The 14,846-nt window shown below is 38.5% G+C and overlaps 1 protein-coding gene across 1 annotated transcript; it reads right to left on the bottom strand.

Moving 5' to 3' along the window:
* Positions 1 to 7,956: 7,956 nt before the first annotated feature.
* drd1b (dopamine receptor D1b) lies at positions 7,957 to 13,570 on the bottom strand. The gene is made up of 2 exons (XM_089123740.1): positions 12,751 to 13,570; positions 7,957 to 12,634 (listed from the first exon to the last, which is right to left on the bottom strand). The coding sequence occupies exon 2, from the start codon at positions 12,425 to 12,427 to the stop codon at positions 11,084 to 11,086; it is 1,344 nt and encodes a 447-aa protein (XP_088979866.1). The 5' UTR covers positions 12,428 to 12,634; positions 12,751 to 13,570; the 3' UTR covers positions 7,957 to 11,083.
* Between the last annotated feature and the right edge of the window lie 1,276 nt (positions 13,571 to 14,846).

Consider the following 14,846-nt stretch of genomic DNA (forward strand, 5'->3'; position numbering starts at 1 on the left):
ATAGTACATATTTTACGAATTGGCCAACTCGTATGAATTCATACGAATGACGTACCCCTTACCCCGCCCCTAAACCTAACCATCACGTGGGTTTAGATAAATCGTACAAATTCGTACGAGCGAGGTCGTACGAATTAGACACTTTTTAATCATTCGTCGAATTCGTACGAATTGGTCGTGAGATAGTGTTGAGATTTTAACATCAAGGACCACACCTGGCTATAACGTTATCACTGAAGACCAGGTTGGAAGGTGAAACGAACTTTGTTTTGGCCTATAATTTTAATCAAAATGACTGCTATGGCTGCAATCAAGTGCAAGCACCAATGCAATTTATTCAGAAAATGTAAAAACCTTGTTGAGTTTTGCATGTGAATGAACATTCTTAAAAGAATGAAGTAATCTGAACTGAAACTGAACCAACATTATTCTGATCACATGCTAGCAACAAGTTTTCACGACAACGTTCCCTCGGGGAAAACTGGTGAGGTCTTCTCGGTACGACGACAGCAAAGTCAACACAGAGAAAACAAGACAGAGACAAGGATCTGAAAGCCATCAGCTTTTCACCTCTCCTGACCCCTCATGCACAACATTATTATATATTCAAATTAATATAAATTCAACAATTGGAAATGTATTTAGAATTTATAGTACATCACATTATTGCACACTATTTCACATTTAAATTACTTTTTGTCAAGAAAAAGGGCTTTAACACAAATAAATGTGGTCACATGACAGAATTAGCCACTACCATCCGTGTTTGTGGTGTTGCTCCCGTCAAAGCACCCTTTCTCTGTAATATTCAAAGGTGCATTCAATCATTTTATTTCTATTGGTAAAAATTAGACACGTTACACTACCTCTCAAACATCATTTTGTAACTTTGTCTAATGTTTTCTTGATTACACATCTTGATTTGATGTTTCTTTTATTTTATAACAAGTCAAAATCTATTACTTTTGGTCTGAAGATGAAAAGTACTATTGCAATATGTATGCTAAAAATGTTTTCAACTAGTGTTCAAGCTGCCTTAAAATTTTAAGTTTAGTCAACTTCAAATGTGTTGTATTATGCGACAACTTAGATATTTGAGTAATCTTAAGTCAAATCTGGGAAAGTTATTCTGACACAAATTTTTAAGTTTTTATGGCTAATTGCAACAATATATATATATATATATATATATATATATATTGTGATGCAAATTGTGAAAATATGATATATTTTGCGATATACATAACATTATGTATGGAAACAATATGCAATACAATAAAACTAACATTTAGTTAAATCAGTTAGTTAGTGATCTTACCAAAAAAATAAAAAATAAATAAATAAATAACACCACAATAATTATGTTCATGATTTCCCACTGGTATTTCCAAAAGCTATTTTACTTATTTACGAAGGATACAGTGTCGGAGAAAATGCACACTCGATAAGAAAGAAAAATCTAAGTAAACATCGCCTCACTTGTGAATAAAATATTTCCATGCAGAAAAAAAGGTCTGTGTGTAAAATACATAAAATGCTAGCTGTGAATGTAGAATAGTAAGTCAAGTCAAGTCACATTTATTTATATAGCGCTTTTCACAATACAGATTGTATCAAAGCAGCTTCACAGTGATAACATGAAAGTAGCACAACACAGATCAACAACATTGCTAAACACTAAATAACCCCAACTGAGCAAGCTCAAAGCAAGCCAAAAGCAAGGCGACAGTGGCAAGGAACCAAACTCCATCAGATTGGATGGAGAAAAAACCTTGGGAGAACCCAGGCTCAGTCGGGGGCCAGTTCTCCTCTGGCTTAGTAAGACAAATGGCTGACCATTAGTGGTCAAATTTGCACTTCCTAAAGGTATGAGACCGGGTGATTTGAATGCCTCCAGTGTGCCAGTGTTGGTAATAGATGTTTTCTATATTCCCGTTGTGGTGTCACCGAACGAACAGCATGGCCACAGGCAGCATACTAACAATCAATCCAGCACTGTAATGTCATAATGCCTATATGAGCTGTGAAGCAGGACATGCACACTAAGCATTTACCGTGAGCTATTAGAGAGCATTATTTCCAGGCACTCACAGCACGGTAGTCACAACATTTGAGCTAAAAAAGCAACAGCACAGGAAGTGGCCCAACTATGAACAAATAAATATTTGAGTCGGCTTCAAATTGCCTCATTAATATTTCATCTGCCACAGCAGCAGAGACAACTATAATGCACTCTGTTTGCGCCGAACGTGAAGCTTTGTTTACCTACTGTCTCTGATGCTAACGCTAGCCTCAGCAAGGAAACGCGCCTCGTTCTTAGAGAGACCGTGAACAGTCGCTTTCAGAGCGTTGCTTAGTCAAAGTCACATCACGCTGTTATCTATCTCAGTGCCTTTCAGCAAGGGCAGCACAGCTTCAAAACTGGCAAGAGCGATGCTGTTCGGGTTTCGTGCGCTGCTGACTCATATTGGAAATAATGGGAATGCTACAGCTGTCACACGCGTCCTGGGAAAACGAAATCGTGTTATTCCGCACCCGGTGAACAGAACCAATGCAAGCAAAGGGGATCTGGTGTCTTTAGATGCATACGTGATATTTTTAGGGAACGCTCCGCTTTTAAAACAATGTTCAGTGAGCGCCAGTTACATAAGGACATTACAACGGCTCATAGACATCCCTTTTCCACCACAATGAGCATTGCCCCAGGCCAGTCATTAACCTTGACTATGTGTTTTTCCAAACGGGGACCTTGTGAACTCTGGTGCATGTTGGTGGGTTTGTGTGTTGTGCCCCGCTCAGAAATGAAGACCGGGTCAGATATCTACGGTTGGGAACCCCCAGGGGTCTGTGCTGGGCCCGTGGCTATTATTACTCATCACATTCTCATACTGGCACCGATGGAGAGCAAGGCAATTTGACTATTCATGATAGTGTATTTTACACTTGAATGGCCAGCACCGCAACGCCTTATGGAGGAAAACAAGAGCCAAACTAAAAACGCCTTAAAGGCAACCTCTGTGTGCACTGGCTTTGACTCATTCAGCTGTTGTGAGAAATGCATTGTTCTCTGTGTCAAATTAGCATTTAAAACATCATGTTAAGATTGCAATTACATGAGAATAAAAAAAATGCACTCATTGACTTATTTTGTAAAATGAGCTTAATCAATCCAAAATCTGTATATTAAACATGTAAAAATACAGTATATCCTTTGGTTACTGGTTGCTTTTACAAAACTAGATGGATTTTCTGCAATTAATTACAGCTGCACTGTAAAAAAAATATAGTTGGTTCAACTTAAAAAAAATAAGTAACGGTTGCCTTAAAATTTTAAGTTCATTGAAATGGAAAATTTGAGTTAATACAATGAAGGAGATTAATTTAATCACTAGAAACTCAAAATATTATGTTATCTGAACTATAAATTATCTAAGTTGATTTGACAAAAGAAAAAATGTTTTGATTACAAATCGTGTACAAATATAAGGCAACTGCATACCGACTTTGTGGTGAACAGGAGCATGAAATGGCTGTGATGTAACATCACTGCGCTGTAGAATCTCAATGATTATCTGTGTCCGCACTGTCCCTTATATACACACATTAACTGTGGCACAGCTCACAGAGCTATTTTTGTATGCAGTTATTTTAAGTTTGTTTAAAAGAAATGTATATTTCATGATTGTCACCCAATACGCTGATCTAAAATCCTCATATTAGAGTGATTTCTGAAGAATCATGTGACACTAAAGACTGGAGTAATGATGGTGAAAGTTCAGCTTTGCATCACAAGAATAAATTATATTTTAAAGTATATTAAAATAGAAACCATTATTTTAAATTGTAATAATATTTCACAATATTACAGGTTTATTGTATATATATATATATACACACACACACACGCAGACACACACACACACACACAGTACCGGTCAAAAGTTTGGAAACATTCTAATTCTAGAAGTCTCTTATGCTCATCAAGCCTCCATTTATTTGATCAAATTAAAAAAAAACTGTAATATTGTGAAACAATTTAAAATATACTTTAAAAATATAATTTATTCCTGTGATGCAAAGCTGAATTTTCTGCATCATTACACACACACACACACATTGATTTAAATGTCTTTCTGGACCACTAACAAAAGAACAAATAAATAAATACATAAATACTTGCACATACACTGCTCTCTATTGTTCTACTTAATGTGGAGTGGAAGGACTGCTTGTACTGTTTTGTCCCTATTGGATTAATTAGTTCTCGTAATTTTCTCATTTGTAAGGCCAAGGTAACCTTCTACTAATTCATTAAATTGTGTAAATAAATGTGCAAATAAATAAACTCAAACATTTCCCCCAGCACTAAAAAAGCAGCTGGAAACAGATTTATTCATGCTATAACCTGACTAAACAAAGTATATTCTGTATTCATAACTTCACAAATCGTAAACAACATCTAAAAGGGGTATGAATGTAGTAGACATGTTAGGAATTCACTTTTCTATAGGAGCATTTTCAGCTGAATGGATACCGGAGGAAAATGAAAAAAAAAATGAAACTCAAAAATGAAAATTCTTCCATTGATTCTTTCACATTCTTGTGTTGGGAAAGTAAAATAAGACATTTAGCAGAATGTGCTGCTGCTCTTAAAGGGATAGTTCACTTTGAAATTCATTTTTGGTATTTTACCTCAAGGGCATCCAAGATGTAGGTGTCTTTGTTTCCGCAGTAGTTTTAATTTTGATATTTTTAGGTCAAACCGTTCTTGTCTGTAAGTTATAATGCAGGTCTATGGTCACCACCTTAAAGAGCATGCACAGAGAAGTCCAAATTAAACATGATTTAATGACTCGTAAGTACACATTGATGGCCTAAGACACAAAACGAGCGGTTTGTGTGAGAAAACAAACAGTATTTATGCTGTTTTTACATCTTGTAACCACAGCCACAAAGAGCCCGCGCCCTAAGATCACTTGGACGTGACTGTGGTTACAAGAGGTAAAACGATATAAATACTGTTCGTTTTCTCACACAAACCGCTCGTTTCGTGTCTTAGGCCATCAATGTGTACTTACATTTACGAGTTATTAAATCATGTTTAATTTGGACTTCTCTGTGCATGCTCTTTAAGGTGGTGACCATAGACCTGCATTATATGACTGACAGACAAGAACGGTTTGACCTAAAAATATCAAAATTGAAACTACTGCGGAAACAAAGACACCTACATCTTGGATGCCCTTGAGGTAAGCTAAAACATATCAAAAATTAATTTCTAAGTGAACTATCCCTTTAAAGTCAATGATATGTGTGGCTGTTAAGCAAAGGACAGGTTTAAAAATACCATTAGAGGATAATAATGACTTCAGAAGACTTCTTAGTGTGGAGGGAAAATGTCTATGGATGATTATATGAATTTTTTTTTTTTATTATTATTTTTTTGCTGAAATATCCCAAGATCACATCAGTGTTAGTATTTCGTTTCTAAAATGGACCTATTTAGAGAAGACCAGTTTTCCCTTAGGAGGTCAGGTAAATTTGTGTTTGTTTTTATTTCCCAGACTCACTTTATGATTTAATCTCATCTGAATTGAACACATCTGTGTTTTCTCAATATAAATTATGTTGCAAAGTGCCAACTGTTCTTTTTGATAACTCACGGTTCCCTCTGAGAAATCGAATCCCATCCGGATAGGAATGTTTGTGATTGTGTGTTTTTAATAGTTATTCATATCTTCTCCTCAATTATTTTGACCTTCAACCAATATCGGAACAAAAGCTGAATTCCAGCATTCAGCATTTTTATTATAAGCTGAGACCTTTTCACCAACAACTTTCAAGGTAAAATAACACTTTACGAGGGTCAAATTCTGCTGGCATCCTGATTTAAAATGTGTATTAAATCAATAATAAGAGTCAGCTCATAAAGGGCACGACTAGAAAGCGTTAAAGGGATAGTTCAACTAAAAATATAAACCAGGTCATTCGGGTTTGGGTGATTAAATAAAGTTTTTCATTCTTTTGGGGTGAACTATGTCATTGATTCATCTCCAGGTGGGTCGGCAGGGGAGTCCGAGCTTATTCTTGCCCTTGAGTTACTGATACTAATGTTCTGGTCTCCCCTCTGACCATCCTGTTTTGCCCTCGGATAAAAACCCTTAACTCCAGTTCACTCCAGGGGCCCGGTGACATGTCACATTACTCCTCAAACCTGTCATCGCGCAAACCTTCTGGCCACAGAATCATAATAAAGGTTAAAAACAAAAAAACGCATAATCAATCAAAGGAGCTGAACTTCTCCTTCTCAATAAAAAAATGTTATGTAAATTACCCGATTGAGGACACACTTCTAGCTGACAAAAGTGCGTCATTGATGGTGTAATCAATAAGGATTGATTTTCTGCAAAGAGCTGACCTTTAAATAAAGAATTGGCCGTGACATACCTCATAAAAGATTCCGTGACACCTCGTATTGTGAAGATACACAAGCAAACAGGATTACAAAAACAACATACACTTTTATTTAGCAAATAGAAAGGGACCGTTTTATACAAACTGTAAACTAGGTACTGTAATAAATTTGTTGGGTATACCTTGAAGAACTGCAGCACACATATGAACCTGTACAGAGACGGTCAGCGATTTTGCCAAGTTGGACATGTTCCCCGATCGACATCCTTAATGGTCCTGGGACAACATTCATGTCAACCTGTCAAGTTTGTAGCTTAGGTTTGAGGTTAGGCATAAGCTTAAAGGAGTAGCTCAGTTTAAAAAAAACTTTTGCTGATAATTTACTCACCACCATGTCATCAAAGATGTCCACGTCTTTCTTTCTTCAGTCGAAAAGAAAAGATTTTTTCCATATAATGGACTTCATTGGAAACCAAACGGTTCAAGGTCCAAATGAGAGATTCAGTGCAGCTTCAAAGGGCTTCAAACGACACCAGATGATGAATAAGGGTCTTATCTAGCGAAATGAACAGTCACTTAAAAAAATAAATAAAAAAGTTTAAGTTTTATAAGCACAAATGCTCGCCTTGGTCTGTTCTGTGATGAGCGTTCGTGACTCTCCTGTTCGAACTCGTTCATCAAAACGAATCTTTTTTCGAGTCATGACTCGAAGGGTTCTAGATAAGACCCATTTTCATCATCTGGTGTCGTTTAAAGCCCTTTGAAGCGGCACTGGAACTCACATTTTGAACTGTTTGGTTCCCAATGAAGTCCATTATATGGAGAAAATCGTGGAATGTTTTCATCATAAACCTTAATTTCTTTTCTACTGAAGAAAGAAAGATATGGACATCTTGGATGACATGGGGGTGAGTAAATTATCAGCAAACATTATTTTTTTAAAGTGAACTACTCCTTTAAAGGAATAAACTGGGTTCAGTACAGAGTTTCCGCTCGTCCCTCATTTTCTTTAGGAAAAGCAAAACTCTAGTGTTACAGTGGAAATGAATGGGGCCAATCCGTAAATAATGAAATATTCTGCTTCAAAAGTAGGCTACATAGCCACAATATACATGTTAGCATGATTTTAGTGTGAAAACCCTTTTCTGTGTAAAAGTATATCCTGTCTTACAGTTGCAAAAAAATCTTTTAAGATCTTAATGCATTAGTTTTAACAGAGGAATGCTTTTTTAAAACTATTGGCTTCACATTTCTCAAATCCTTTAAAATGGTCTTAATACACTTCTATTTAAGGTACCTTACTGCAACATCTTTTTTAAAAAAAGGTCCTTGCACACCAAATCCGAAATTTTTCCGCTTTAAAAAATAAATACAACCACACGTTGTGTCAATCTCGTTTGCACACTGCCTCTGAAACTTTCATTCGTCATAAAAAAAAAAATCGAGTTAAATTTTTCGCATTTTTCGCATCCGTAGAAAGCATTTTGGGAGGTGTTTAGACAATTCAGAGCCACCGTACAAGCGGACCCCAAAATCCTGTTCAGGATCAACTGGTTGACAGAAATTGGTGGTCTTCTTTTTAATATGTGGCTCCGGTATCGCTAGCAAAGCATCAAACTGAGCCACTGACATCCTGAAGTAAACTTCGTGAATCGTTTCGGGATAAAGAGCTGGAACTCTCCCTCCCTCAACGCAATCTCAGGATTGGACTGACCCAATATTTCCTCTTTCTTTTTATTTTTTTGAGATTTTTACAATAAAATAATCCTCGCTGCTTGAAGACTCCATTTTGTATTGTTTTGTGATTTATTGCGATGTCTACGCAATGTGCAAGGTTTCAGTGCGTGACGAATTTTTAGGATGATGAATATGAAAAAAAAAAGCGAATACAAAAATTTCAGACTCAAGGCAAGGACCTTTAAACTTATTTTCTTGGGAAATATGGTTGCTGTTGATTGAACTCGTGCTGAACCCAAAATATTCCGAGTTTGGGGCTTCAAAAACATTACCAACCAATCAAGTTTCAGCGGCAGATCATGTTAACATCAAGACATTGTTGTTCCAGGACAAACAAAACATGTTAATCCAGGATCACATCCTACTTGATGGGATCACGGAAACCGGTACAGTGCTTTAACTGCATGACAAACCCACATGAAAACATCATGTACATTTGTTCCCTCTACTCACAATTAAGGACTTAAAGATAAAAAAAAGCACTTGTGTTCACATCATCTTACAACACAGTTTTTTTTCCCCGTTTATGTTACAATGCGTATACTCGTTGACCATCTGAGGTTAAGGTGTTAAGTCCTTTTTGGATCACCTTGGAATGAATGTCCATAAACAATGCAGCTGATAAAGTAATGTTTCAATGGGGTTGTGCTGCCACCGCCACACAGTTCTCGCCATTATCATTGCAGTTTTCGTTTTCAGCCTTCTCCAAAAGAAACAGAAAATGACACATCTCAGCCTGAAATCACTGGTTTGTGTAAGTATACAGAGCAACACCTGCAAAATCAAAAGATAAACCTGCAATCTTTGGTAAGAAAGAAAACCAGCGACTTGGCCCACTGTTGTGTTATTCACTTCTAATTAAAAGACTACCCGTGGTTCCCCAGCAATCCTGGGAATACCTTAGCGTTTGCAATAAAAGAAGCACCTGGGTCTTCTGTAAAATGTCACTGAGGTTCATTTTAAATGCTAATAATAAATCCAATGTTGCTTAACTGAATGCTGCTGAAACCAACCATCCTAAACACCCCAACATTAGCATTTGAGCATTAAGACAAAACTAAATAAAACATATAGCTGAATATTTCCATACAGCAGCATTACGAAGAACGGGTCTTTGACAGGCGGGTGAGTAAACAGAGTCTTTTGGAAAATTCCCTGGAGCAAATGTCCAATTTTAGACAAATATGTGTACTGAAGTCTCTTGTTTGTCTAGTCTCTCTCTCAAATTTGTCCAAGTTGCACGTACATATTCACTTACTACGTTACCGAACAGTTGAAGTTCATCCTGTCAGTCTTTTAGACAGAAGGAGAATATCAGAGTAAGAGAGAAGGACACTGATCATGATGTCCTCAGCGTTTTGGCACAGAGTATCATTGAAGGCAAAATATTCGAGATTTTCATCAGTGTGAACTAAATGGGTTTCTATGGTCAGCTAAAAATGGGCAAACTGATCTAAAAGCTAGCGTCATTGATTTCGAGTAAATATGTTGGTCTGGCTTCTACCTTGCTTGCATTTTTCCCCCTAATGCACTAATGCGCGTCAGATCATTCAAATCCTGAAGTTCATGGGAAGCGTTCAATGGATGGTAGGCCCTGGAATTAACTTAGATCAAGGGCAGTTACGTAACACCAAACAAATCAGCTCAACAATTTATTAAAAGTGGGCCGCCACAAATTCTGTTCGGGCAAGTGAGCTTAAAGCGTTCCAATGCGAATTGAGAGACAGTTTACCTGCATGTGAGGTATATGTTGGTAATCATACACCCTCCCATCTGACAGCTGACATACCAGTTCAGGGGCACACTAAACTATATGCATGATGCAAGATGGTTTTCATCCTGGATATGCTTGGAAGCACTAGAAAGACCTACAGAGCGCTTCCTATGGTGTTTCCGGCAAGGTCACAACATCTTTCTGGGTGGCTGGGCAGATGTGTTGCATAAGATGCAGTAATTACATTTTTCCATTGTGCATTAGTGGTATTCCACACTGTCCTAGAGCAAAGTTCATCCGCATAGAGTTGGCAAAAGAAACGGTTTAAAGGCAGCCGTGGTGCCTGCGACTACTTTTGTACGTTTAAAGTGGATGGATTTATAGAGGGAAAGCAGAACTAGAGACTTCTTCTAACATTTAAATAGACCCTGTGACGGATACAAGAATATATGTGATTACTGCTGGGATCAAATTGTCCTGCACTGTGACATGTGTAGGGCTAACGGTAAGGAAGGGGGTTGGGTGAGTTCTTTGACATCGAAGCATTAAAAATTACATCCAAATTTCATGGCCACTTCCACAGCTGATAAATCACATAGCAGATCCACTACCCCCTGACTTCTTTGACATCACACCAACGCACACACCGAAGACAAGGTAAGAATGGCTACTGCTCTCAAGTCACATTATGGGGTGGTTTGCACATACAATTTCACAACTAGCAGCGTATGGAGATGTTGACTCAGCCAACTCTGATAAATGGTGAAAAATATAAACGACACTATGTACATTTTATTGTCGACAGTAGACGCAACCAAGTTTCACTACTTGTGAGCCATTTACGTAAACTCACCTACAAGATATTTGACTAGTGACCTAACTCTTGTCCTTATACTAACAACAGTAGTTTAACCACAACCACATGGGCATGCACATGTATACACAACATGTATACATATGCATACACGGTTTATTCACATTACTTTCCATTGATGTCTTGCAACAACTGACCTGTTAAAGTCAACAATAAATGCTGCGAATATTTTGCAGATAGTTATCCAGCATAAAGTGCCTTCAATTGGAACATTCGTTTGTTTTCCCGCAAGTTTCATTTAGTCCAAGAATTGTCATTAAGGTCCTCAGTGAAGCTTTGTTTTTTTGGATTCAGTACTGTATAGAAACGAGGATTCTTTGTCGGGGTCAAATCTCACCCAATACTCAGCAGGGTACGGATTTGTGCTGCCCGTTTTGCGTAATGGGGTTGATCTTTTCTAGCGAGATTTCCGCGTCGCTGTCCAAGTTCCCCGACATAGAAGGTGACAGTTTCTCAAAGGTCTTTATCCCAGAGTCGTCCTCCTTCTTCGGGGTCTCCTCCTCCAGGCAGAGGATACTGTGAGGGATCACATAGTTGCTGTTATTGCCCTCTTTGGGGATGTGGCCCTTGGGCTGATAGTGAGAAGTAGACGGAGGGCCACCGTTGTTGTTGATACTCACAATCTCTATGGCGTTGCTGCCCGGGCAGAGCCGATGACAGCCCAGCAGGATGGAGAACGCCTTGCGGAAGTCAGCATTGAAGGCATAGATTATGGGGTTGAGGGAGGAATTGGCCCAACCGAACCAAACGAAGACGTCGAAGGTGGTGGAACTGATGCACAAGAAGTCGCTCTCGCTCTCGTTCGGGTTGCAGAAAGGAACCATGCAGTTCAAGACGAAGAAGGGCAGCCAGCAGAACACGAAAACGCCCATGATGACCGAGAGGGTCTTGAGAACTTTGGTTTCACGCTTGAAGGACATCTTGAAGGAACTTTCCGACTCCATACTGCCATTGTTACCCATGCTACTGTGGCGGTTCTTGGCGCTCTCGGCCGCTCTTTCTAGCGCAGAGATCCGGCGTATCTGCTTCTGAGCGATGCGGTAGATGCGGGTGTAAGTGACCAGCATAATGGCCACAGGTATGTAAAAACTGATCAGGGAAGAGGAGATGGCATATGTTCGATTAAGGCTGGAGTCGCAGTTGTCCGGGGGAAGCTCGCCGTAGGTGCCGTTCAGCTCCGTGTAACTGGTTGTCTGGGCTTTGTGCCAGTTTAGCTGCACTGGGATGAAGGAGATGAGGATGGACAACGTCCACGCCACGCTTATCATGACGAACGCCACCTTGGGCGTCATCTTGCGCTCGTAGCGGAACGGGCTAGAAATGGCCCAGTAGCGGTCCACGCTGATGACGCACAGATTCAAGATGGAGGCGGTGGAGCACATGATGTCAAAGGCCACCCAGACATCGCAAAAGGCGCCGAACGGCCAAAAGCCTACAATCTCGGTGGCCGCTTTCCATGGCATCACCAAAATGGCCACCAGCAAGTCCGAAATAGCCAGCGATATAACAAAGAAGTTGGTGACTTTTGAGCGCAGGTGGCGAAACTTTGTGACGGCAGCGCAGACCAATGTGTTGCCCAGTAAGGTGGTCAGGATGAGGAGCGAGAGAAAACAACCAGTCAGGACTCGCTTCGACGAACCTCGCTGCGACACACTGCTGTCCAGAACCGTGGAGTAGTTCACATCCATGGCTTTTTCACCGAGTCGAATGAGCAGTCACCCCATAATTCCAGACCAAACCGAGAGTGCTTACACAGGAATCGGAGCAACTAGTTGATCTGCTTTGTCCGTCGTCGCTATGCTGACTGTAGCAGTCATCTTGCAAAACAAATATCATAATTTCAATGTTAAAATCTCTCGAGGAGCTCAAAAACGGATCCATGATCTCCCACAGACCTTCCCAAAGAACATAATATGACCAAAAGAAGAAAAAAAGACATACGTTTAGTCTAGTGATTACTTAATCATGCTTATAAAAATATTTAGCATCTAATTAGTTTCTGCTTTCATACCTTTTCAGTTTGTTCATGGTCCCACAGCATACTCTCCAAAACAGGTTAAGCAAACATAGACAGGCGTGATGATTAGCCTTATATATGAGCTTATCGATAGTATTGATCAGATGGCTGCTGCGTTGGTCTGATTTGTCCCCGCTAATGACAGCGCGTCCGTGTCATGTTGTTCCCAAAGAAGACTCTTTTACAGAGAGGGAACGGGTGACAGTCCGTTTCAGAAACAACAGGAGATCCACATTTCACATCGTTTCTGTCGAATAAAATTTCTCCTCTCCGTTTTTTTTCCCAAGCTTTTTTTGCCAAAGGGCTTCACTTAACTGGCAACAAAGTCCTCTTTGCGGTGCGTTCCTGTGTACATCCAGTATTGTGTTGCGTTCAGCACATCTCAATTCGAGCGCACTTCTCACGTTTCAAGCGTCCGATTTGTTCCCGCTCCATCTTGTGCGTTAACACAAACATATTCCTTCTCTTAGTTTTCCTTAAAAGTGGTTTTAAAGCGTTTGCATCGGTCCTATAAGGAAAGGCTGTTGTCGTCCCAAGCACATCATGAGGAATTACCGCTCATACTCACTCGTCTGGTCGCGCAGCATCACATGTGCATCAGCAGTGGCAGTGGCAGTGGAGCGTGCATATTCCAATGTCAACTTTACAATGCATTAATACAAAAATAAGAGACACGAAAGATTGAAAAAACAACGATTAGTTTTAAAATGATATGCACTGCCAAAATTGCACGTCTGTCTGCCTCGGGAGATTGATGCAAACAGTCTTGAGCATCATCCTGTTTGTTTCTGGCAGTGCAATAGTTTGCTTGAGTTTTTCAGAAGACTTGCAGTGGGGCTCGTGCATTAGTCTTAGTTATGGCACGCTATTTTAACATGTATTTCTTCCGACTTGAATTTTTCTTACTTCTTTTTTATATTAGTCTTTTTGAATTCCCACCATGATTAAAAAAATGTTCTTGTAATGTTCATAACATAATGAAGGTGATAATTTAAAAAATATTGTGTAGGCCTTTATTTTATTAAGAAAATTGTTTTTCAGTGTTGTATAGAAAATATTTTGAGGCTTGAATTGAGGAACTGATTAAGCTGATAAAATTAAGGAAAAGGGGCTACCAGTTTATTTTTTAGAAAATTAGCTCAGGTTTTATTTAGAGACACCATGGTCAGTTCAGTCAGCATGCTTTGCACATGGCTGCTAATGGGGAGGAAATATTGAAATTAAGTGTTTTTATGTGTTTTTGAGTAAAGTGAAACATCTGGTAATGTTTAATGTTCAGTTATGTTTGACATGTGAAAGAGTTTCTATCATGTTGAAGTTTCCATCGTTATTGTGAAGAAGAGTAGGGCTTGTAATGAATTTCTAAAGCATGTTTATGTGTTCATTGAGTAGAAACGATGTTATAGTGCTAGTGCAGTAGTACGTTTGTATATGTGGCATACAGTCTTTTAATAATGCAATATAACTCAAGGTCAAATAAAAAAAGTTATTTCCATTCATTCTAAATCACACTTTTGAGTGACAACTTAAAATAAAAAAAGTATATTTCACTAAAAATATTAAATTCATTGTATCAGAGACTAAATAATTGAGGGGATTTTACATGATTTTTTCAGGTAGATGAAAGAAATCAAGCCTTAACTACTCAAAAATATTTTGTATAATCTTGATACTATACTTTTTTTAAATTAAATATCTGTAAAAATAAAATTTAATAGGCTATATAATAATATTAATTCTTATTCCTTTGCAAGTGGTCACTATCCCATTAAATTATAAGGAAACTGTTCCACTGTTACTAGTAACCAATTGCTTTTTTTGTCATATGGCGATCTTTAGTTAAGATATTCACTTACTATTCCAATTGTTAGGTACTTCATCCAGTTTTACTCATAATTATGTGGTATTTTCACTTTATTTTGTTACTCTATTCAACATTCTTACTATATATGACTAGTAAATATCACTCATGAGATCATAAATGCTATAGTTGTGATAGATATTAGTCTCATATATATGAATTATCCAGCAGTAGCAAATGAATAAATGCTAATAGGCCTATTTAATACATGCTGCTACTGAAATTGAAC

Source organism: Pimephales promelas, chromosome 19 (genome assembly GCF_988280905.1).
Source record: "Pimephales promelas chromosome 19, fPimPro1.hap1.1, whole genome shotgun sequence".
NCBI lineage: Eukaryota > Metazoa > Chordata > Actinopteri > Cypriniformes > Leuciscidae > Pimephales > Pimephales promelas.